Source organism: Theropithecus gelada, chromosome X, assembly GCF_003255815.1.
Source record: "Theropithecus gelada isolate Dixy chromosome X, Tgel_1.0, whole genome shotgun sequence".
In the NCBI taxonomy this organism is placed as follows: domain Eukaryota; kingdom Metazoa; phylum Chordata; class Mammalia; order Primates; family Cercopithecidae; genus Theropithecus; species Theropithecus gelada.
This window is the reverse complement of record NC_037689.1, coordinates 44,780,022-44,802,860: the sequence shown is the minus strand read 5'-3', so window position 1 is coordinate 44,802,860 and position 22,839 is coordinate 44,780,022. Positions and strand designations below refer to the sequence as shown.

Genomic DNA, 22,839 nt, shown 5'->3' with positions numbered 1-22,839 from the left:
TAAAACAAGTAGAGAATGGTAGTGGAAAGAACTTTAGGAACTGTTGTGGCACCAATTGCTGGGGTGGGGGGAAGAGAATATTTTGACTGGATAAGCTTGAAGCTATGCTTCAATTTAGTACAACTATTTTAAAGCCAGAAAAGCACCACTGTTGTCTTCTACCAAGTGTTTTAGAGAAGACAAATGGACATGGCAGACTATAAAATTAACACAGGAACAGAAACTCAAGTATCACATGTTCTCACTTGTAAGTGGGAAGTAAATTATGAGAACATATGAACACAAAGAAGGAAACAGCAGACACTGGGGTCTACCTGATGGAGGGTGGAAGGAGGGAGAGGAGCAGAAAAGATAATTATTGGGCACTGGGCTTAATACCTGGGTGATGAAATAATATGTATAGTAAATCCCCATGACTTGTGTTTATGTAGCAAACCTTCATATATACCCCCAAACCTAAAATAAAAGTATTTTTTAAAAGAAATTAAACTTTAACACATAACATTTACTTTTTCTTCACATAGTCTCTCACTCTCTCATTTTTGAGACTTTTTAAAATTAAGGAACATACACAATATTGAAAGTTTAGCAGTATTATCTAAGAATTAGTTACTTCTTTAAATGTCCAGTATGTTTCCAGTACTTCTTTATCTATATTCAATACTGCATATCTTTAACATGCCTGGAATCTTCCAGTAGCCAGGTACAACTTTTCAACTTAAACGATAATGAAACTCCTTGTGCCTTTGTCCAGGTTTTCTTGATCGTGTTTCTGTGTCCCTCTTTTGTTGATTTAACTTGTATTGCTCAGCTATTACTACCAGATCTTCCGGAACACTCTGATTTGCTTTTTCCAGAATTTTAATCAATTCACCGGCCATTTTCGCATCTCTCTGAGTGATGAGGGTAACTGATGTGCCAGTCTTTCCTGCCCGTCCAATGCGCCCTACTCTGTGTACATATTCTTCAATATTCCATGGGAAATCGTAATTATATACATGTGTGACATCATTAACATCAAGACCTCGAGCTACTAAATCAGTTGTAATCAGTATCTTTATGTTTCCACTTTCAAAGTCCTCTAATGCTCGCTCTTTATCACTCTGTTCACTGTTGCCATGTAATGATTCTACAGATATGCCTTGGATATTGAAGTCACTTGATAAGTCATCAGCAATACGTTTTTGGGTGACAAACATGATGACTTTGTCATTGGGTGACATGTGCTCTATGAATTCTTGGGTGAGAGCTCGTTTTTCTTCTTCTGTGGTAACAATTATATTTTGCTTCACTGTATTTACAGCAGCTAGATTCAGATTACCAACATAAACAATCATAGGATCTTTCAAATAAGAACGTGCCAGTCGACGGACGGTATCTGGCCAAGTTGCACTTGTCATAACAGTCTGCCGGTCTGGGTGCACATCTAATAAAATCTTCATTATCTTGGGTTCAAATTCCATATCCAGCATTTTATCTGCCTCATCCATAACTAAGTAGGTTATGCTTCTTAGGTTGACAGAGTTATTCATTTGTAGGTCATTCAGCCTCCCAGGAGTTGCAATAATTATATCTACATCTTTACTAATGTCTTCTCTTTGTCCAATTCTGTTTCTACCACCACATATGCAAATGCTTTTGAGATCTTTATATGAATACTTTGAACATTCAGCTTCCACCTGAAGAGCCAACTCTCTAGTGGGTGTAAGGACTAGCATCCCAGGCCCATTCCTTTGTTCTCTAGATAATGGTTGAGAATCAACATGAATAAACCCAGGCATTAAATAGGACAATGTTTTCCCTGTTCCGGTTTGTGCAACTTCTATAAGATCTATTCCTTGTAGAATAATTGGCCATGCCTGTGACTGAATTGGCGTTGGCTTTACAAACCCTACCCTTGTTATGCTTTTCAGAAGATCAGGGTATTGCTGAAAAGCGTCTTTAAACCTACAAGTTGGTTTTGGGATGAGACGCTTTTCACCACTTTTCAAGTCATCACACATTATGTTGAAATTTTCCTTTCTCCAGTTAATTACCTGCATTTGAGACATGCAGCTTGTTGCTTTGGATTCTATGTAAAAATTTTTCTTAACTGGTGGTAGATCTGCCCATTTTCTGTTTTCGCACTCCACGACTGCTGCCCCAATTCGATCCCAATTTGACAATGGCTGAGCTTCTCCAGCAATGTCATTTCTGCCTAGATTTATTCCAGTAGGGGGCTGGGATGCAGCATTATCCACACTGGATTCTGAGTTGTAGTTTTTTTGTTTTCTAGTAAGTGTTTCTATAATAGCTTTGGCTTTTGCTTTCATTTCCCTGTTGCCAAAAATTCGGACTAATGCTTCTGATTCCCCCTTTATAATCTGTATTTTAGTGTTTGTCGAATGTTGTAGATCTTTTATTTTTGATCCACTGTGACCAATGACCGCACCAACCATATTGTTCTTTATTTTAAAGCAGAGTGGTGGTTCACGGGAGCCTGCTGTTCTCGGTCCCTGATGGCCGAAGGGGCCACTCCAGCCACTGCCTCTGCTGCCCCTGCCATCCCATCTGGCCCCAAGGTCTCTTGGATTAGCCTCCGCTCTCTTCCACTCTGGGGCCCGGTGGGACATTGTGTGATAGTGGGAGTATCGGCAGCGGCTTCTCGCCTACATACGGTTGGAAGTTCAGTTCTGCGGCCTCTTTCCCGTCACCTTCTGCACCAAAAGATGGCGGCGGCAATTATTTCCGGGTGCTAGTCACGTAGCTACGCAGCAGTTTCCTAAGAAACCAGTGTTTGTCGTATGGGGCGAGGCTTTGATGGCCTGACCAATCACAGAGCTTGGACTGGGGTGAGGTAAGCCAGCGTCTGTGACGCAAATTTAAAGAGGTACTTACTCTCACGTAAGTGCTGACCCCGCCAGCACTTACAGGACCCTGAGAGTAACTGCTTTCTTAACTTCTGTGTCCTGGGTGCCCCTTTCACTCTTCTCGTGATAGTTCTGGCTCAGCTTGAGAGCAACCTTGAAGCACGCCTTAAACATACACACCATATACACATTGCCCTTTGTATAAACCAGTTATTTCTCTAAGATAAAAAAATAGTGCATTTAAAGAAAAACTGTTTATTTGTATATTTGTGTGTTTATTTTGGTAAATTTCTTTTGCAGTGAATACAATACTTGGTCAGGATAAATTCATCACTTCCCTGTCCTCTAGTGTAACTTAAATTCTACTAATCAGAAATCTCTTAGGTGCATACTCTAGGACAGCGTTTTGCCTTAATTCATCAACTAAATGTCAGCACTTGTTTAGGCAGTTTCCAGATATTATTACAGGGATGATGGTTAGAAGAGAGGTAGAGTGATGCCTAAGGGTACTTTAGGGGCTGTTTTTAGTGGTTTGTCAGTTTTCTCAGTGCCTCTTCATTTTTTTTCCTTCCCTGTGGTTTGATAGCTTCTGAGACCTTAGCACTGGAAGGCTGTGTAGAACTCATTATTAGGTACACGTAGAAGACATTCTAGCAGCCGTTTGGACAGAGGGATACCCAGCTGCCATTTAGACAGTCCCAGTGGCAGGGAGCTCACTTTATTTCAAGAATATCCATTCCATTATGAGGCTGTTTAATGGTTACAGAAATTTTTTTGAACCAAAATGTGCAGTGTCCTGTGTCCTTAAGTCCTTCTCCCGAGTTCTGAAGTTATACAGAATAGGCTTAATTCTCCTGTATCCTTGTGTACCTAAGGATCTGTCAAAAGCTTTTTTTTTTTTTTTTTTTTTTTGAGATGGTGTTTCACTCTTGGTGACCAGGCTGGAATGCAATAGTGCAATCTTGGTTCGCTGCAACTCGGCCTCCTGGGTTCAAGTGATTCTCCTGCCTCAGCCTCCCGAGTAGCTGGGATTATAGGTGCCTGCCACCACGCCTGGCTAATTTTTTGTATTTTTAGTAGAGACGGGGTTTCACCATGTTGGCCACGCTGGTCTCGAACTACTGACCTCAGGTGATCCACTCGCCTTGGCCTTCCAAAGTGCTGGGATTACAGGTGTGAGCCACGGTGTCTGGCCTCTGTCAAAGGTTTCTGTGCATCACGGCAACATTTCCAGTTTCTTCAGTGTTTCTTGCTATGACATGGTTTCCAAGACACATCATCCTATTGCCTGTCCTTTGGAAATGGTTCATTGAGGACCATTTACAATGTAGCACACAGAACTAAAAAACAAACAAAAAGACAAGCAAACAATCCTCAGAAATGGCATCACTCCTACTATTAGGGCATCTTTACTGAGCATGACAATTCTACTAATTTGACCTAAGAACTCCTGAGACACAAAGCTGCTCACGGTAATATGGCGGGCATTTAAGTTCTTGCTTCTTTTACTTACTCAGTTGATTTTTTAAAAAAAAATTTGCTTACCTAAATGAAGATTATATGTATATCGTTTTATAGTCATCTTATTAAGTTTGGTCAATTGATGTAGCCTATGAAATATAATTTTAATGATTATTCTCTAATCCATCATATTAGCCTCTAGTTTCAAGTCTTCTGCCATTTTAATGTTCATAGCATCTTTGTTCTTCAGTCAGTCATTGATTAAAATTTCATCATGGTCTAGTATAGGACAGAAGTCTGTGACACCTTGGGAGAAAACTTCTCTGTGTCAGTACTTTTTGTAAAAGATGCTATTTGAAGAAATGAAAAGGTTTCTGATCAAATATGTTTGGGAAACTCAGCACCCTATATTCTCTCTGTTAAAATCACAATGCTTATTGGATATTCCAGGAGCTATGACAATTACAGACACTGAGAAAAATCAGTTGTTTAATCCAAAGTTCCCCAAACAAATCTGCCAATGGATATCTTCATCAATTATTTAAATAAGCTTTTTATTTGGAATAATTTTAGATTTACAGAATAGTTACGGAAGTAGTGCAGAGAGGTTCTCGTATAGCCTCGGCCAGTTTCAGCTTCCTCTAATCTTATCATATCTCATTATCATGATACATTTGTTAAATATAGGAAAACACTATTGGTGTGTTACCATCAGCTAAATTCCAGACTTTATGCTACCAGTTTTCCATTAATGTATTTTTTCTGTTTCAAGATCCACTCCAAGACATCATACTACATTTAGTTATATACAGTTTGTGTGAGTTTCTCAGTTTTTTCTTATTTTTCATAATCTTTCCAGTTTTGAGGAGTAATGATCAGGAATTTTGTAGAATGTCCTTCAAAAAGGTATGCTTGATGTAACTTCTCATGATTAGACTGGGGTTATGGGCTTTGGAAGAAAATATCACAGAGATGAAGAGCCTGTCCCATCACATCGTATTGGGGAGATAGGTACCTGATGTCAACGTGACCTATCATTGGTAATGTCAACCTTGGTCCCTTGGATAATTTGTGTTATTCATATTTGCTACACTGAAAAATTATTTCACCCTTTCCATACTCTATTTTATGGAAGGAGTCACTAAGTCCAGACAACCCTCAAGGGCTCAGTCACCATTTAAATGCAATCTTTCTATTATTTTTTATAATTAGTAATGTTCTTTGGAATGTAGTTTGGAAACCACTGGTCTGGATAAATACAAATTACCTAACCATTTTTTTTTCATCTGATTGTTCAACCAGGTGTATTCTGAGCAAGTCACATCACAACTCCTCCATACTTCTCCATGAATTGTACTAGGAATTTTAAGGCATTCTCAATGTCTTCTAGTTTATTAACTATTTTAAAAGGAAATTTGTTTAGTTACATGTGGCTTTTACCTCTCGAAGGATATGTTATGTTTCTCTGTCATTATGCATTCATCTTTACTTTGAATATTATTTAATGTTACAGAACGGTAGAGTTCTACATGTGTGGGGTACATCAGAGGTCGTTTTGTTCTTCTCCCTTATTATAGAGAGTGAACTTGAGATTCCACATTCTTTCTGGAATTGACCAAAGGTGCTCAGCAAATTATTGGGAGTAAAAATCTAGAACCATTTGTTGACTTGTGGCCAGTCAGGAAAACAGTACAGGACATTACTCCTTTACTATGAAGTGACTTGCCTCTATTCTTGTTTTATGTGGGTGATATGGAAAAATAGAAGAAGCCATGAAAGTGAAGTGAAGAAAAGTCATATTGTTGGCAGAGGGGTAGCTGTAAAATTTGGGTAGAAATCAGTTCACTTTAAGATGGAACGCATTGTGGTGAATTACTGTGATGACACAGAACTGATAGAAGACTTGCGGATATTGAAGATACTGAGAGAGATTGTGCTTTCCGGATGATTAATTACCATTTATGATTGCCCTTATCAGTTGGAAAAATTATTTGCCAGCTAAATTAAGGGTCATCAGTGTGATGTTCTTTGCTCCAAATATCTCTACAACAGGCTTATTCACTGTATCTGAAATATTCCCACTAAATATGTATCCCTGTGACTTATGGCTTGGTATGTTATTAGCATGGTCCTGGAAAAACAAAACACAAAAATGTGAATTTGTCAGTTAGATGCTTTCCCGTGGAGCAGCTGGCTAAAAGATTCTTTTAGGTCAGAGAGTGGGAAAGATGGAAAGAATTTAATTTCTGGGAGAGGGGATCTGTAAAGTTTCCCCCAAGGTAAGATAAAAGGGGTAATGTAAGGAAAGACAAGAGTATGTTTAAGACGATTTCTACCGTTTTGCTTAGGGCAGTCCCTATAATCTTAGAGGCAACAGTAAGAGAGTGAAATATTGCTGGCTGTGAATTGGGCTAATTTGCAATCACTCTGATTTCTACAAAACTCTCTTAAAGATGAGTTAATGTTGTTGGCCTAAAATAGTCTCATATATGGGACTCCCTTAGAAATGATATTGATCGTGTTTTATTTAATAAACCTGCTGTGATGGTCTAAGGCAAACTTGACTTATGGAATTCCAGTTAGCATTGTTGATTATGATAATTACAGTTGGTTTTGCATCTGTACAGCACTTGACAATTTATAAATACTCTTTATAGAAGTAGTTTCCTTGGGATGATATATATCTGGCCATTATTCTGTTCAATACATGTGCTATATTATGGCAAACATTGCCATTATCATTGTACATATTGGTATGTTTATTTTGTGTACAGAATCATACTCATGCCACAGAGTCTAAAGAAGTAGCAGCAGTGTGGTATAGTTAGCAATCAAGAACACTGGACCTTAAATAACTGGGTTCACATATCACTTTCACCATTTATTCACTGTGAGTCCTTGAGAAAATTATGTCTTAGTTTTGCTGTCTGTAGAATGGCATACTGTCTCGTATACACATAAGACACAAAGTTTTACTAATTGGTTCATAGTAGGAACTCTCCAAGTATCAATTATCCCTGTTACAGAAACAGTAGGTATAGAGAGAGAATCATGGACATTCCCTGTCCAAGGATTTTTCTGATAGTTTCCTCTGGTCCCTATCAAAATGAAAAAAAAAAAAAAAAAAAATACGGATAATATAATTTTTTTATCCGAATGTAAATTTATTCAATGTAAACTTTTTTATTCTAACATTATGCCCTACTATCTTTTGTAAAATATACTTTTAAAATGAAATAAGGATTTCAAATTAGTTTTAAAGGTCTCTCCTAGGGCAAGAAAGAATGTAAATCTAATGGCCAGTAGCCTAATTAGGCTTTTAAATGTTATTGATATATGAACCCCAAGTGCTTGTAAGCACTGATGTAGAACATCAAATGTGGTTTGAATGTTTTTGTTCCCCCGAAGTTCGTATGTTGAAATCCTAACCCCAAAGGGGATGATGTTAGGAGCTGGGGCCTTTGGGAGGTGACTCAGTCATGAGAGTACAGCTGTCATGAATGGGATTAGCTTGCCCTTATAAAACAGGCCTGAGAGAAACCCCATGCCTTTTTTGCGATGTGAGGTTACAATGAAAAGTTGGCTGTCTGTGAACTGGGAAGCGGGCCCTTACCAGACACCAAGTCTGCTGGTAACTTGATTTTGGACTTCCCAGACTCCAGAGTTGTGAGAAACAAATTCCTGTTGTTTATAGGCCATCCAGTGGCAAACGTAGAATGAAAGAGTCATATGACATTAATGAGGGAATTAGGTCCCTTTGGAGAAAATAGAATGCAGGGAAGTGGGTTTGAAAAATGGGGGCTTTGTTTTTGATATTTCAAGTACATGGGACTGAGGGACTCGAATAGAGTGTGGCAGTTTAGCAGTGGGAACTCAGAGAATGGAACAGATAGAAACATGGTGTCTGAGAAGCAACTCACATTCTTGAGTTCTACTATATGCTAAACATTTTAAGTGTATTATCTCATTAAATCATCACAGCAACTTCATAGTATGTATTTTCCGCCTTTTTCATGTGAAAACATTGAAGCTCAGAGATGTTATATAATATATCCAAATTCATGCAAAGTTGTGGTAAATAACTTTAGACGTGAATAAATTTAAACATGGATATGGTTAGCTTCAAGGTCTTTTCCCTTCCACCTAATCCTCGTTTCTAGGGAAAAAGTGTGTTTGATTTGGTGCCTGGTTCTCAGATAAAAAGAGTCTTTAATTAAAGATGACTCAATCCTCCAGGTTGGAGACTTATTGAAGCAGAGAATGTTGAAGTCATTCGACAGGAAAGGCGGAGGGGAGGCAGATGAGTTTGGTTTCAGTCATGTCCAGTTTGTGGCATTATGGGGGACATACAAGTAAAAACGTTAACTGAACCTGGAGATTTGGGACTGTAGTTCAGATGAGAAGATGAAGAGAGATTTGAGAATAGTCAGCATAGATGTTATAGTTGAAACTGGAATTGAATGCTTCCAACAAATAGAGAGTAATGAAAGACAGGTTGAAGAATATTTTAAGGAACTATAGAATTCATATGATTAGATAACGAGAAGAGAAAAACAGTAAGGTAGGGGAAGAGAGAGACTATATAGTAGGAAATAAGGCAGGAGAACTTGTCGAGGAGTTTTGGCAAACAATATAAAATTCTTCAAAAGGACAGGATGGAGGTAGACTACTGAATTTTGGAGAGGAAAATCATCAATGACCTTCAAGAATGCCCTTTTTGGCCCACCGCGGTGGCTCATGCCTATAATCCCAGCACTTTGGGAGGCCAAGGCTAGCAGATTGCTTGGGGCCAGGAGTTTGAGATCAGCCTGGCCAACATGGCAAAACCCCATTGCTACTAAAAATACAAAAATTAGTTGGGCATGGTGGTATACATCTGTCATCCCAGCTCCTCGGGAGGCTGAAGCAGGAGAATAACTTGAACCCGGGAGATGGAGGTTGCAATGAGCTGAGATTGTGCCACTGCACTCCCACCTGAGCAACAGAGTGAGTTACTCCGTCTTAAAAAAAAATGCCCTTTTTGTGGAATGATGGAGAAACGCATATTTTAAGGGAAACAATTTCAATGAGAGACGACTAGACCACTGGTAAACTTTGTAGTGATGGAGTGAGAACTTTATATATTTTGTACCTGAAGCTCAAAGGCACTGTCTTAATTTTAAACAATGCTTCTAGAAAACAAGACTTTTGGGGACAGGTTATTGCAATTGTTCTGGTAAGGATCCAGTGGATTTCAGAAAAATTACTTATGAATATTGGAAGAAAATGAACTTTAATTGTCTTTGGAAATATGTGGGAAGATACACAATGAGGGAGGGAATCACAAGGATACAAGAACCATTCATTAGCAGTTTCAGAAAAGGAAAGTCTGTTTAAAAGGAGGGAGGAGAGTGCTGAGAGTTCTTTCAAGGAGATTACAGTGCTATCTTTAGCTACACATTAAACTTTTCTCTATCAAATTTAGTTTATTCTCCACAGAGTAGGGGTATGCATTATTTAGGTATGTGAAGAAGTGAGGCTACTGAAGTAATTAATTCTTTTTTCAGCACAGACAGTAAAAAATAGTGTGAGCTGATTAGCACCTGCAATAAGCTCCTTCAGAGAAATCCTTGCTTACCAACTGCTTCCTATAGAAAAGTTAACATACTGGTATTCATTTAAAAAATAATAATAACCTTGCCTCTATTTTGAGGCATTTGAAGGGCTTTCCAGAACTATTTCATTTTTGATAACTATGATGTAGGTAAGTAGAAAGAGAAACAATATTATCTATATCATTTTGCATTGTATAAATAAGTCAAACAACAATTCTTAAAATCATGGGATTGTAGAGGTGTAAAGGATTGACTTTGGAGAGCATCTCTTGTAACGCTTTGATCTGCAAGTGCGAAGGCTAAGGTCTACACATGGCTTTGTCCAACAGAAATATGATGTGAGTGAGAAATGCAATTTATGTTCTAGTAACCACAGTTTTTAAAAAGCAAGAAGGGGAAACTTCTGAGTCTGGGCAAAATGGCATAGGCCTATTTCTCCCTACTCTGCCTGCTAACAATAGCTGAAATCCCTGGACATAGATATTAAATAAACATAAGACTCTGAAATCTGGAGAGAAGGCAAAGCAGCTAGGACTTTGGGACTTAAGAAATGACACAATGATGAGTTCCCTGGGATTTTTATTTTTTGCCTTCCATATATTCTGGAGTGGGTGCCGGAGAATCCTGGAACCCAGAAACACCTACATGAATATCCACAAATTTCTTTTAATTCCCAAGAAAAACTTGTTATTTTATGTCAAAGGTCCAGGAAAGAAGCAGCCTAGCAAGAAAGAAAACTTTGACAATAACTGCCCTACTCACCATCAGAGAAAACAGAAAAGCAAAACTACCCTCCTGTCCCCATCAGCAAACGCCAAGCGATTTGAGGGGCCTAGATTTCTACCTTCCCCTTCTCACTGGGTGGTGTCCAAGGAAATCAAGGAGACCAAGTGGAGAAAGTAGATTTTTAGCACTTCACACAGGTAATGAGGTGCCCCTCTCCACCCTCCCACCATCATGTCAGTAGAAATTGCATGGGGAGCCTGGACTTCTACCCTCACCCAGCAGTAATGAGGTATGCCTCATTGTTTCCACAGTGTAGGTGAAGGCTGAATGAGGATCTTGGACTTCTACACCTGCCTACAAGTAATGTGGCTCTGCCTAACTTTCCTTACCAATGTAATGTCAGTGGAGGCCGGCTAAAATAGAAGATATAAATAAGATCAAAAGTCTATAAAATAATACATGAAATGACTAAGACAGAACTGAAAATCATTCACCATATCAAGAATCAGGAAAATCTCAACTTGAATGAGTAAACACTATTAATAGATACCAACACTTAGAAGAAAGAGACATTGGGATTCTCTCAAAAGGATTTAAAACAGCCATCATAAAAAATTATTCAATGAGCAATTGTGAACATGCTTGAAATGAGCAAGGAAAAAGAAAGTCTTAGCAAAACATCTTAACAAAAAGTCAAGACATAGAGAAGTAGAAATTTTAGAACTGAAAACATTAATAATTGAAATAAAGTTACTACATGAGCTTAATAAAAGAATGGAGATGAGAGAGGAACAAAGCAATGAACTTGATGTTAGAATATTAAATTAAAAAATTACCAAATCTTGATAACAGAAAGAAAATAGAATGAAAAAATTAACAAAGCCTCAGGGACCTGTGGATAGTAATAAAAAGTCTAATATTTATGTCATTGGAATTCCAGGAGAGGAGAAAGAATATGGGTATAAACAAATATTCAAGGACTGAAGACTGAAATTCTCACAATTTTATGAACTGTATAAATCTGCAAATTCAAGAAAATGAGCAAAGCCTAAACACAATAAACCCAAAGAAATGCACGACACATCATAATCAAATGTCTGTGATTTAAAGACAAAGAAAAATTATTGAAAAAACCTATAGAGAAATGATGTATTATCTGTATGGCAAGAGTAGTTCAAATAATAGCAGATTTCTGATCAGAAGCCATGGAGGCCAGAGGGAAGTGGTTTAATATTTTTCAAGTGCTGAAAGGAAAGAACTGTCAATCTAGAATTCTATATCCAGAGAACATAGCTTCAGAAATGAAAACGAGACTAAGAATTCTCAGATGAGGGGAAACTGAGAGAATTTGTTACTAGCAGACCAAGAAATCAAAAACAAAGATAACAAAAATATCTAAGCATTTGGAAATTAAGGAAAATTACTTCTAAATAATCTATGGTCCAAAAAGCAATTTTCAAAAGAAACTTTAAAAAAATACATAGATTGAAGATGATAATGCAGCATATCAAAATTTGTGGGTTACACCTATTCCAGTGTGAAGAGGGAAATTTATAGTACTAAATGGTCACATTAAAACGAGAAAAAAATCTCAAATCTACAGTCTAATTTACTATATCAAGGAACTATTAAAAATAGCAAAATAAACTCAAAGCAGAGAGAAGGAAAACAATAGAGGTAAGAGCTGATATTATTAAATTTGAAAACAGCAAAACAATAGAATAAATCAATGAAACAAAACTGGTTCTTTGAGAAAGATCAATAAAATTGACAAACGTCCAGCAAGACGAACAAAGAAATAAAGAAAAAAAAGCATGCATTACAATATCAGGAATGAAACAATGGTTATCATAGCAGGCCTGACATACAAGACAAGACCAATAATGGAATAGTAAGAACAACACTACACACATAAAATTAGCAACTTGGATAAAATGAGCAATTCTTCAAAAAGGACAAACCACAAGAGGTCACCCATTATGAAATAAATAATTTTTAATTTGTATTTTTAAAAGTCTTTCAAAATATATCCACCCTCCTAGGTGCTTTTAAACATTTAAAGAGGAATTAACACATATTCTATGATGTTTTTATTCCGGGAGATAGAAAAGGAGGAGGGAATACTTCCCAACTTATTTTATTAGGCTAATAGTACCCTCAGACTGAAAAAGAGACAAATCCAGTATAAACAAAGAGATAGCTACAGACCAATATCCCTTATGAACACAGATGAAATAAAACCTCAAAAAATGTTAGCAAATGGAATCTAGCAATATATAAATGTACATCCATACATATGTATATACACACATACATACACACATACACCAACTGGAGTTTATTTCAGGAATGCAAGGCTGGTTGAATATTTAAAAATTTGTCACTTTAATAAAATACTGTATTAACAGGCTAAAGTAGAAAAATCGCATGATTTCATCAATTTATACAGAAAAAGTATTTGACATAATGCAACACCCGTTTATGATAAAAAGTCTAGCCAAACTAGGAATAGAGGATAACTTCCTGAATATAATAAAGAACATTTACAAAAAGACCATAGCTAATCTCATGATTAATAGTAAAAGTCTGAATACTTTCCACCTAAGTTTGGAAACAATGCAAGTGCAGGCACTTTCACCAATTTTATTCAACACACTACTGAAAATCCCAGCTAGAGTAATAAGGCAAGAAAAAGAAATAAAAGCATGTTGATTAGGAAAGAAGCGATAAAATTGTTCCTATTTTCCGATGACACAATCTACATATATTTCAAGGAATCTACAAAAATACTTCCTAGAACTAATAGGTAGGTTCAGAAAAGTTGCAGAGACAAAATCAACATACATAAATCAATTGTATTTTTCAGACTAGCAATGAACATGTTGGAGCCATAATTAAAAACACAATACCAGCTGGGCACGGTGGCTCATGCCTGTAATCCCAGCACGTTGGAAGGCCGAGGTGGGCAGATCACAAGGTCAAGAGATCGAGACCATCCTGCCTAGCATGGTGAAGCTCTGTCTCTATTAAAAATACAAAAATTAGCCGGGTGTGATGGTGTGTGCCTGTAGTCCCAGCAACTTCAGAGGCTGAGGCAGGAGAACTGCTTGAACCCGGGAGGCAGAGGTTGTAGTGAGCCGAGATTGTGCCACTGCGTTCCAGCCTGCTGACAGAGCGAGACTCCATCTTAGAAACAAACAAAAAAACCCAACACAATACCACTTACAATAACTCAACAGTAATGATATACTTAAGTATAAATCTAACAAAACATGACAAGACTTGTATACTGAAAATTGCTAAATGCTGATGAAAGAAGTCCAAGATCTAAATAAAGAGAGAAAAATATACCATACTCAAGGAGTGGAAGACTCAATATTGTAAAAATATCATTTCCTCCCCCAATTTAATGCAATTCCTGTCAAAGTTTCAGCAACATTATTTTTGGATATATGCAAGCTTATTCTAAAGTTTATATAAATGAACTAGAATAGCTAAAACAAATTCGAAAGGCAGGAATAAAGTTAGAGAAAACAGTCTACCTGATTTCAAGACTTATTATAAATCTTCATTAACCAAGGCTGGTATTAGTGAAGGGATTCATATTGTAGATTAATGGAACAGAATGTAGAACCTAGAAATAGACCTAAACAACCATGTCCCTTTGACAAAGATGCAAAAGCAATTCAACAAACGTTGCTGGAGCAATTGGACACCCACAGACAAACATGGAAACTTCACCTAAACCTCTCAACTTAAAAAATTTAACTCAAAATGTGTCAGTGGATCAAAATGTAAAGCTATAAATCTTTTAGAAGAAAAAAAATACTTGGGATCTAGGAATTCAGAAAAGAAAAGAGTTAATACATTGGACTTCACTGAAATTAAAAATTTGCTCTGTAGCCGGGCGCGGTGGCTCAAGCCTGTAATCCCAGCACTTTGGGAGGCCGAGACGGGCGGATCACGAGGTCAGGAGATCGAGACCATCCTGGCTAACACGGTGAAACCCCGTCTCTACTAAAAATACAAAAAACTAGCCGGGCGAGGTGGCGGGCGCCTGTAGTCCCAGCTACTGGGGAGGCTGAGGCAGGAGAATGGCGTAAACCCAGGAGGCGGAGCTTGCAGTGAGCCGAGATCCGGCCACTGCACTCCAGCCTGGGCGACAGAGCGAGACCCCGCCTAAAAAAAAAAAAAAAGAAAAAAAAAAAAAAATTTGCTAAGAAGATGGAAAGACAGCCTACAACCTGGGAGAAAATATCTGTAAATCTCATATCTGACAAAGGACTTGCATGTAAAATATGCAAAAATATTTCAAAACTCAACAGTAAAAAAAAAAAAAAAGAAACGATAAAAGATGCAATCCAATTAGAAAATCAGCAAGAGAAATGAACATTTTACAAGAGGATATATGGATGGTGAATAAGCACATGAAAAGGTATTGAATATTATTAGCTGTTAGAGAAATCCAAATGAAAACCACAATGATATTTCACTATACACCTATGTTCTTAAACAACTAGTTTCCTAAAAATACTAAACATATATTTAACATATTACCAAGCAGTCACACTTATTGGCATTCATTTCATAATTGGCATTCATTTCATAAAGATGAAAACTTATGTTCACACAAATTCTATAGATGAATGTTCATAGCAGATTATTTTTATTAGCCTCACACTGGAAATAGCCCAAATCTCCAGCACTGGGTTGTTAAACTATGGTAATCTATCCCATGAATATGACTAAGCAATAAAAAGAACAACTATTGATACATGCAACAACTAGGATGGATCTCAAAGGTATTATGATAAGTGGAGAAAAACCTATTTCCAAAGGATACATAATGTATGATTTTTTTATATAACATTCCTTAAATGAAGAAATTATAGAGGTGGAGAGCCTACTGGTGATTTGTAGGGTTTAGTGTCCAGGTGTTAGGGTAAGGATGGGTTTATAGAGGAGTAGCACAAGGGAGATGTTTGTGGTGATGGAATGGTTCTGCATCTCGATTTTAGTGGTGATCTTACACAGCTATACATGGAATAAAATTGCATGGAACTCATGCACACACACACAACAAAATGTATGCATGTCAAACTGGTGAAATCTGAATAAGGCATGTGTATTATATAAATGTCAATTTTAAATTTTTGATATTGTATTGTAGTTATATAAGATGTTATCAGTGGGGAAGCTGGTTAAAGGCACTCAGAACCTCTCTGTAATATTTTTGAATTGTTGTTGTACTCTATAATTATTTCAAAATAAAAAATTAAAAAGTACAAAAAGATGCAGGTATAATAATTTAAATAGTTATTTTATTTAACCTAATATACCCCAAGTGTTATTATTTTAGTATACAATCAATATGAACACTGTTATTTGTGAGTTTATTTTGGTATTAAGTCTTCAAAATTTGATGTGTATTTTAGACATAAAATCTGATGTGTATTTTACACAGGTAGCCACATTTCAGGTGCTTACTGGCCACATGTAACTAGTCGATATTGTATTGGATAGCTCAGGTCTAGAGAGACTAAAAGTGATTTGCTCAGAGTTACACAACTAACTTAGCATTCACTCATCCCTCATGCATGCGACCCCTTAATCAATTAAATATGGGTCTATTTTTTTCTATGACGAATGTATAAATAATAAAATGTGTTTTTTCACAGACTAAAGAGAGACATATAATCAAACAATTAAAATTCAGCCAAAAGTGCAAACGTTGAGATATGTACAAAAGTAAGTGGCTGAACAAAACAGAAAGGTATCATCTCTGAGTATACAGGTTAACAATGACTCAGGAATAAACTAGGTTATTTATAAATTTATCCACTTAGATATGCTTGCCACCAGAAAATTTAAATCATAGTTTTCAAAAGGCACTAATTTTGTGTGCTTAAATGACATAGTCGGTTCGAGAATCCTCAACTCTAAAAAAGAATTCTCTGCAAACATTGCTGAAGAAAAAGGCTACTCTATAACACGATGTACATTACTTCCCACCTCAACCCCCAGGCAGCTTCTCTCAGACTATTCTCCAAAGCCAAATGTTTTCATAGGGATAAATATCTATGATCCATGTATAAACAATTTATGCTTATTCCCATGATAAATTTTGAAGTTAAATGCAGCTGTATGTCAGGAGTATCTGCCTCAGATGGTACATTTTAACAGGGTATTTTTGAATGCTTTTTAAAGAATTTGTTGTAAGAGTAGTCCAGTGTGCTACTTTCGAGAAATAAGAATTGGAAATTGTAGAAGACTTTCGGATGTCCCATTTGTAATGCAAGGAGAAAATAGTTCTACTTTACATTCAAATTTAGCAGACTACTAGTAGAGTGAAGTTGAATACATTTAGGAAGCAATCATTGCTATTTATTTAACAGTATACATACTGAGATAAAGCAAGAGAAGAGTGATTTACTCCATTATAGGCAAACTAAAGAGATAGTGACCTGCACTGCATTTTCATCGCATTCATTCAGCAGACACGTATTTAGTCCAGCACTAATCAGGAGAGGCTAGGTTATGATGTGGTAACAGAGTCTCTAAATTGAAGTGGCTTAACACACATTTTTTTTTGTTTTACTCATAGTACATGTCTACTGTGGTATGGCATGGTACTATGCTGATTGTGGTCCTTCACTGACTCAGTTTTATCTTAATTATGCTCTCATGATCACTACAGTAAGAAAGCACAGCTTGGCAAATAGCACATTGGCTTTTAAAGGGTCCTCATTTTAATGATATGTCATTTTGTTCATATTTCACTAGCCAAAATGGCCATACAGCCATCCCTAAATTTAAAAGGCTAGGCAAATGCAAGCTAACTGTGTGCCTGAAAGGAAAAGGAAACTGGAATATTTTTAAAGAGCTTTGATAGTTTCTGCAAGCCCCAACTATGTGCCAGAAGTAAATCTCACAACATCCTAGTTTAGGAGAATTGTACCAGTCTTGTGGGAAAATGCCCACGCAGGGGAACAGCATATTATGATATGTGAAGTGCTTTTTGAGAGAGATGAACAAAAGAATGCCGTGGGAATACCAAGAACAGAGTATCTAACTTCGCTGAGGAAGCCAAGAATGGTGTATCTCAAGTATATTCCTTGAGGTATATCCAAGCATGAACATTAGAGATGGTGAATTTACCTAGTGAAAGGAGATACTGTGAGTACTTATATATATGGAGGGAGAGGCATGGGGGCTATTGTTGGAGAAAAGACAGGCAGGGAGAGATCATTCTAGACAGAGGAAAGAGTGAAAAGACTCTTGAAGGAGGGGCATAAGGTCCATTGGGTGCAGGCGGGCAGGGAGAAAGGCAGGGAATAATGGTAAAGAGAAGGGTTGGTTCATATTACAAAAGATGAATACCATAATGAAGTGTTTAGATATTTTCCTATGGGCAAGAAGGAATCTATAATTTTGGCAATCAGTATTTACCAACACACCTGTGGCAGATTCTGACCGCCTGAATGCTGCAAAAGCAGGGTGAGGTATATACTTGAAAGAGCACTCCCAGGAAAGGGAAAAGATAGCCCAAAGAATGAGAGAAAATATTTGCAAATAATTTATCTGATGAGGTACTTGTATCCAGAATGTACAAAGAATTTTTACCACTCAATAATAAAGACAAATAACTCAATTAAAAATAGGCAGAAGATCTGATAGACATTTCTTCAAAGAAAGTGTACAAATGGCCAAGAGCACATGAAAAGATGTTCAAAATCATTGGTCATTAGGGTAATGGAAATCGAACCCACTGTGAGATACTGCTTTACACCAACTAGGATGGCTATAATCAAAAAGACAGACAACAGGAAGTGTTTGGCAAGGATGTGAAGGAGAAATCTGAACCTTCATACATTGCTGATAGGAATGTAAAATAGTGTGGTGACTTTGGAAAATATATTGGCAGTTTTTCAAAATGTTGAACATAAAGTTACCATATGACCCAGCAATGCCACCCTTGGGTATCTGTGGAAGGGATATGAAAACATATTCCTGCGACAAGTTGTACATGGATGGTAAATAGCATCATTATTCATAGTAGCCAAAAAGTAAATAGAACCCAAATGTTCACCAACTGATGAATGCATAAAGAAAACATGGCATGGATGGAGCTGGAGGCCTTTATTCTTAGCAAACTAATGTGGGAACAGAAAACCTAATACCACATGTTCTCACTCATACATGGGAGCTAAATGATGAGAACACATGGATATATAGAGGGGAACAACACTCAGTGGGGCCTATTAGAGGGTGGAGGTTGCGAGGAGGGAGAAGAGCAGGAAAAATGACTAATGGGTACTAAGCTTAATACCTGGGTGATGAAATAATCTATACAAAAAAATCCCATGACACAAATTTACCCGTATAACAAAAGTGCGCATGTACCCCTGAACTTAAAAAAAACCAAAATGTGGCATATTCACACAATGGAAGAATATTCAGCAATAAAAAGAATGAGGTATTGATAAATGCTATAACGTAGATGACCCTTGCAAACATTATATTATGTGAAAGAAGCCGGTAACCAAAGACCACATACTTTATTATTCCATTTACATGAAATGTTAATAATGGTCAACTATATATAGAAAGTAGATGGGTGGTTTCCTAGTGCAGGGGAATGGGGACAGGAGATGAGGTGAGCTTGGAAGTGAGGTGGGAGGAATAATGGGTAGTGACTTCTTTTTGGGTGATTAAATGTTCTAAAATTAGATTGTGGTGATCCTTGCAATACTCAGAAAATGTACTAAAAACCATTGAATAGTACACTTAAATGGGTGACTTGCAAGCTATGTGAATTATATCTCAATAAATTGTTAAAATAAATAATATATGGAACTGTAAGAATCTTAGATTTCCAAGCACTTTGCCTTCCACAGGGGCTTCGGAACTGCTTCTAGTTGATAAAACCATTCAAGCTGAGGATTTGGGGCAAAGGCTTATGCTGAATTCTTTTCAATGCACGTTACCACAGAGGGAGATAGCAGGTGACTTAAGTCTTTAGTAAGAATCATTTGAGGGGAAGAGAAACACAAAATGACAATGTTAACTGCCAAAGCTTCTCTTTGGGAGTTTATTGATATTCCTAAATGATAGGAGAAGAAAATTGATGGAAGAAAAGGCAACAGCCTTTAAGGGGAATTAATTTGGCATCTTGTTTTTCTGCCAGTCTCATTACAGCACTTGACAGGAAAATAGATGCCTTTGATGGCATTTACTCTTTTCAACATAGCCATTACCTCAGAAATATTATCACTTTTGATTTTTCAATGTTTGCTGAAATGGTGTTTGATACAATTTTGTTCTCATTATGGCGTCTCTGTCTCAATTTGCTGAAAAAGATTGCAACCCCAGTGAAGTATGGCAGAAAATTAATTAATGTGTTTGGCTATTTAGAGATCATTCAGAGAGAACATTAAGTGGTATTTTCTACACTGTCTGACTTTGATCTGAACATTCTCTTCATAGAGTGACACAGATTTCATGACTGGCAAACACGAATTAAAACATAGATGGTTTTATTATTATTATTAGTATTATGGTAAGAAAACTTAACACGCAATCTACTCTCAAGAAATTGTTACGTTTATAATACATTTTAACATATTATATGTTGACTGTAGGTACAATGTAATATAACAGGTCTCTGAAGCTTATTCATGTTGCTTGACTGAAACTTTATGCTTGTTAATTAGTTACTGTCCATTTTCTCATCCCCCCCCCAGCCCCTGGAAACCTTCATTTCACTCTTTGATTCTATGAATTTGACTACTTTAGATATCTCATATGAGTAGAATCATGCTGTATTTGTCTTATTGTGACTGGCTGATTTCACTTAGCATACTGTCCTCAAGGTTCATCTATGTTGTAGCATATTGCAGAATTTTCTTTTGAAAAGCTAAGTTGTATTCTATTCTGTATATGTATATACCACATTTTCTTTATCCATTCATCTACCACTGGACATTTTGGTTGTTTCCACAGTGCTGCAATGAATATAGGAATGCTAATATCCCTTTGAGAATCAGATTTCAGTCATTTTCATAAATACCCAGAAGTGGGATTGCTGGATCAAATGGTAGTTCTATTTGTAATTTTTTGAGAAACCCCCATACTGTTTTCCATAATGCCTACATTATTTTGCATTCCAACCAACATGGTGTAAGGATTCCAACTTCTCTACATCGTCCTCAACACTTGTCTTTTTTTTTTATTTTTTATTTTTTATAATAGTGAATAGTCAATAGTTGGTAGGCTAATGACAGGTGTGAGGTATTGTCTCACTATGATTTTGATTTGCATTTCCCTGATAATTAGTGACATTTAACATTTTTTTCATATACCTATTGTCTGTTGGTATGCCTTCTTTGAAAAAATGTCTTTTTAGGTCCTCAGCTCATTTTTTAATTGAGTTAGTAGTTTTTTCTTAAAAATATTGAGTTGTAGGACTTATTTGTGTATCTTGAGGATTCACTCCTACCAAATATATGGTTTTATGGTTTGCAAATAGTTTCTCCCTTCCCGTAGGTTGCCTTTTCATTCTGTTGTTACCTTTGCTATGCAGAAGCACTTTATTTTGATGTAGTCCCATATAGATAGATAGATAGATAGATAGATAGATAGACAGACACACAGACAGACAGACAGATTACATATATGTATATCCCTACAGTTTCAAGTATTATGTTTAAGTCTGCCCATTTTTAGTTGATTTTCGTGTATGGTGTTAGATAAGGGTCCAATTTCCTTGTTTCACATGTGGATATCCACTTTTCCCAACACTATTTGTTGAAGAGACTATCCTTTTTCCATTGTGTATTCTTGGCACCCTTGTAGAAGATCAATTGACCATATATGCATGGATTTATTTAGCAGTATACAAAATCAACATACAAAAATGAGTTGCATGTCTATGTACTAGCAATCAACTATCCGAAAAGGAAATTAGGAAAACAATCTCATTTATGATATCACCAAAAAGAATCAAATACCTAGGAATAAACTTAATTAAGGAGGTGAAAGACTTGTATACTGAAAATGAGAAAACGTGGATGAAATAAAGAAGACACAAATGGAAGGACATCCTGTATTCTTGGGTTGGAGGACTTAATATTATTAAAATGTCAATACTTCCCAGAAGGATCTACAGGTTCAAATAAATTCTTATTAAAATCCCAGTGGCATTTTTTACAGAAATATTAAAAACAATTCTAAAGCTTTTAATATGGAACCACAATAGAACATGAATAGCCAAATTGATCTTGAGAAAGAAGGATAAAGGTGAAGACATCATACTTCCTGATTTCAAAATATATTACAAAGCTACAATAATCATAATAATATAGTATTGGTTTAAAGATAGACATATAGGCCAATGGAACACAGGTGATGTGCCAGTCAGAGAACTACTGGGATTATGAAGCAAGTAATTGGTGAGGTGTCAGGGTCCCACTCAAGCAGGCAAGTTCAAGTTGATATTTTGTTGTCAATAAAACACTGGAATATTTGGTAGAAGCAAACAGGATAGAAGTTTGTTTTATAGACTGCTTCAACCCAGGCTAGGGTCTATGTGAGTAAGACAGAACCCATGTGGTACACTTGGTGCTATGTCTATGAGAGCAAGGCTGATTCTAACTCCGTTGAATGATGGGCTAATAAAATTCATGCCATCATCTAGCGTGATGGAGGAGCCGGGTTTCTGTGAGTCCAGGTAAGAGTGGCTGGGAAAGACAGAGGCTGACCTCACTCAAAGATGGGGTTAACACTTGTCTTTGTTATGTAACCAGACATATGTAATAAGATGCAGCAGAGTGCGGTGATTATGAGCAGGGGCCATGTCAGATAGACTGAAGTTTGATTTTCATCTCCTCCATTGGTTTGACATTGGGTAAGTTGCTTACCTGCTCTGTGACTAACTGTTCTCTTTTGTAAAATGATGTTAAAATGATATTTATCTCTAGGGTGGTTGTCAGTATAAAATGAGACAATTCACATCAAGGGCACATAATAACATGTCAATGTTAGCTATTCTTAATGCTGCTATTATTAAATTAGTCCTTCCAACTCTGATCCCTGATTTTGTCATTCAAGCTTTGATTTAAGTAGAAAGATGGAACATTTTCCAATTAAATCAGTTCAACAAGGCACAGTATGATATAATGCCTTGTTACTCAGTATAGTCTGCAAACCAA

General features: G+C 36.7%; 1 protein-coding gene across 1 annotated transcript; it reads right to left on the bottom strand.

The window, feature by feature from the left end:
- Positions 1-577: 577 nt before the first annotated feature.
- On the bottom strand, positions 578-2,703 carry DDX53 (DEAD-box helicase 53). Its single transcript, XM_025373260.1, has one exon. The coding sequence runs from the start codon at positions 2,610-2,612 to the stop codon at positions 714-716; it is 1,899 nt and encodes a 632-aa protein (XP_025229045.1). The 5' UTR covers positions 2,613-2,703; the 3' UTR covers positions 578-713.
- Positions 2,704-22,839: the final 20,136 nt, after the last annotated feature.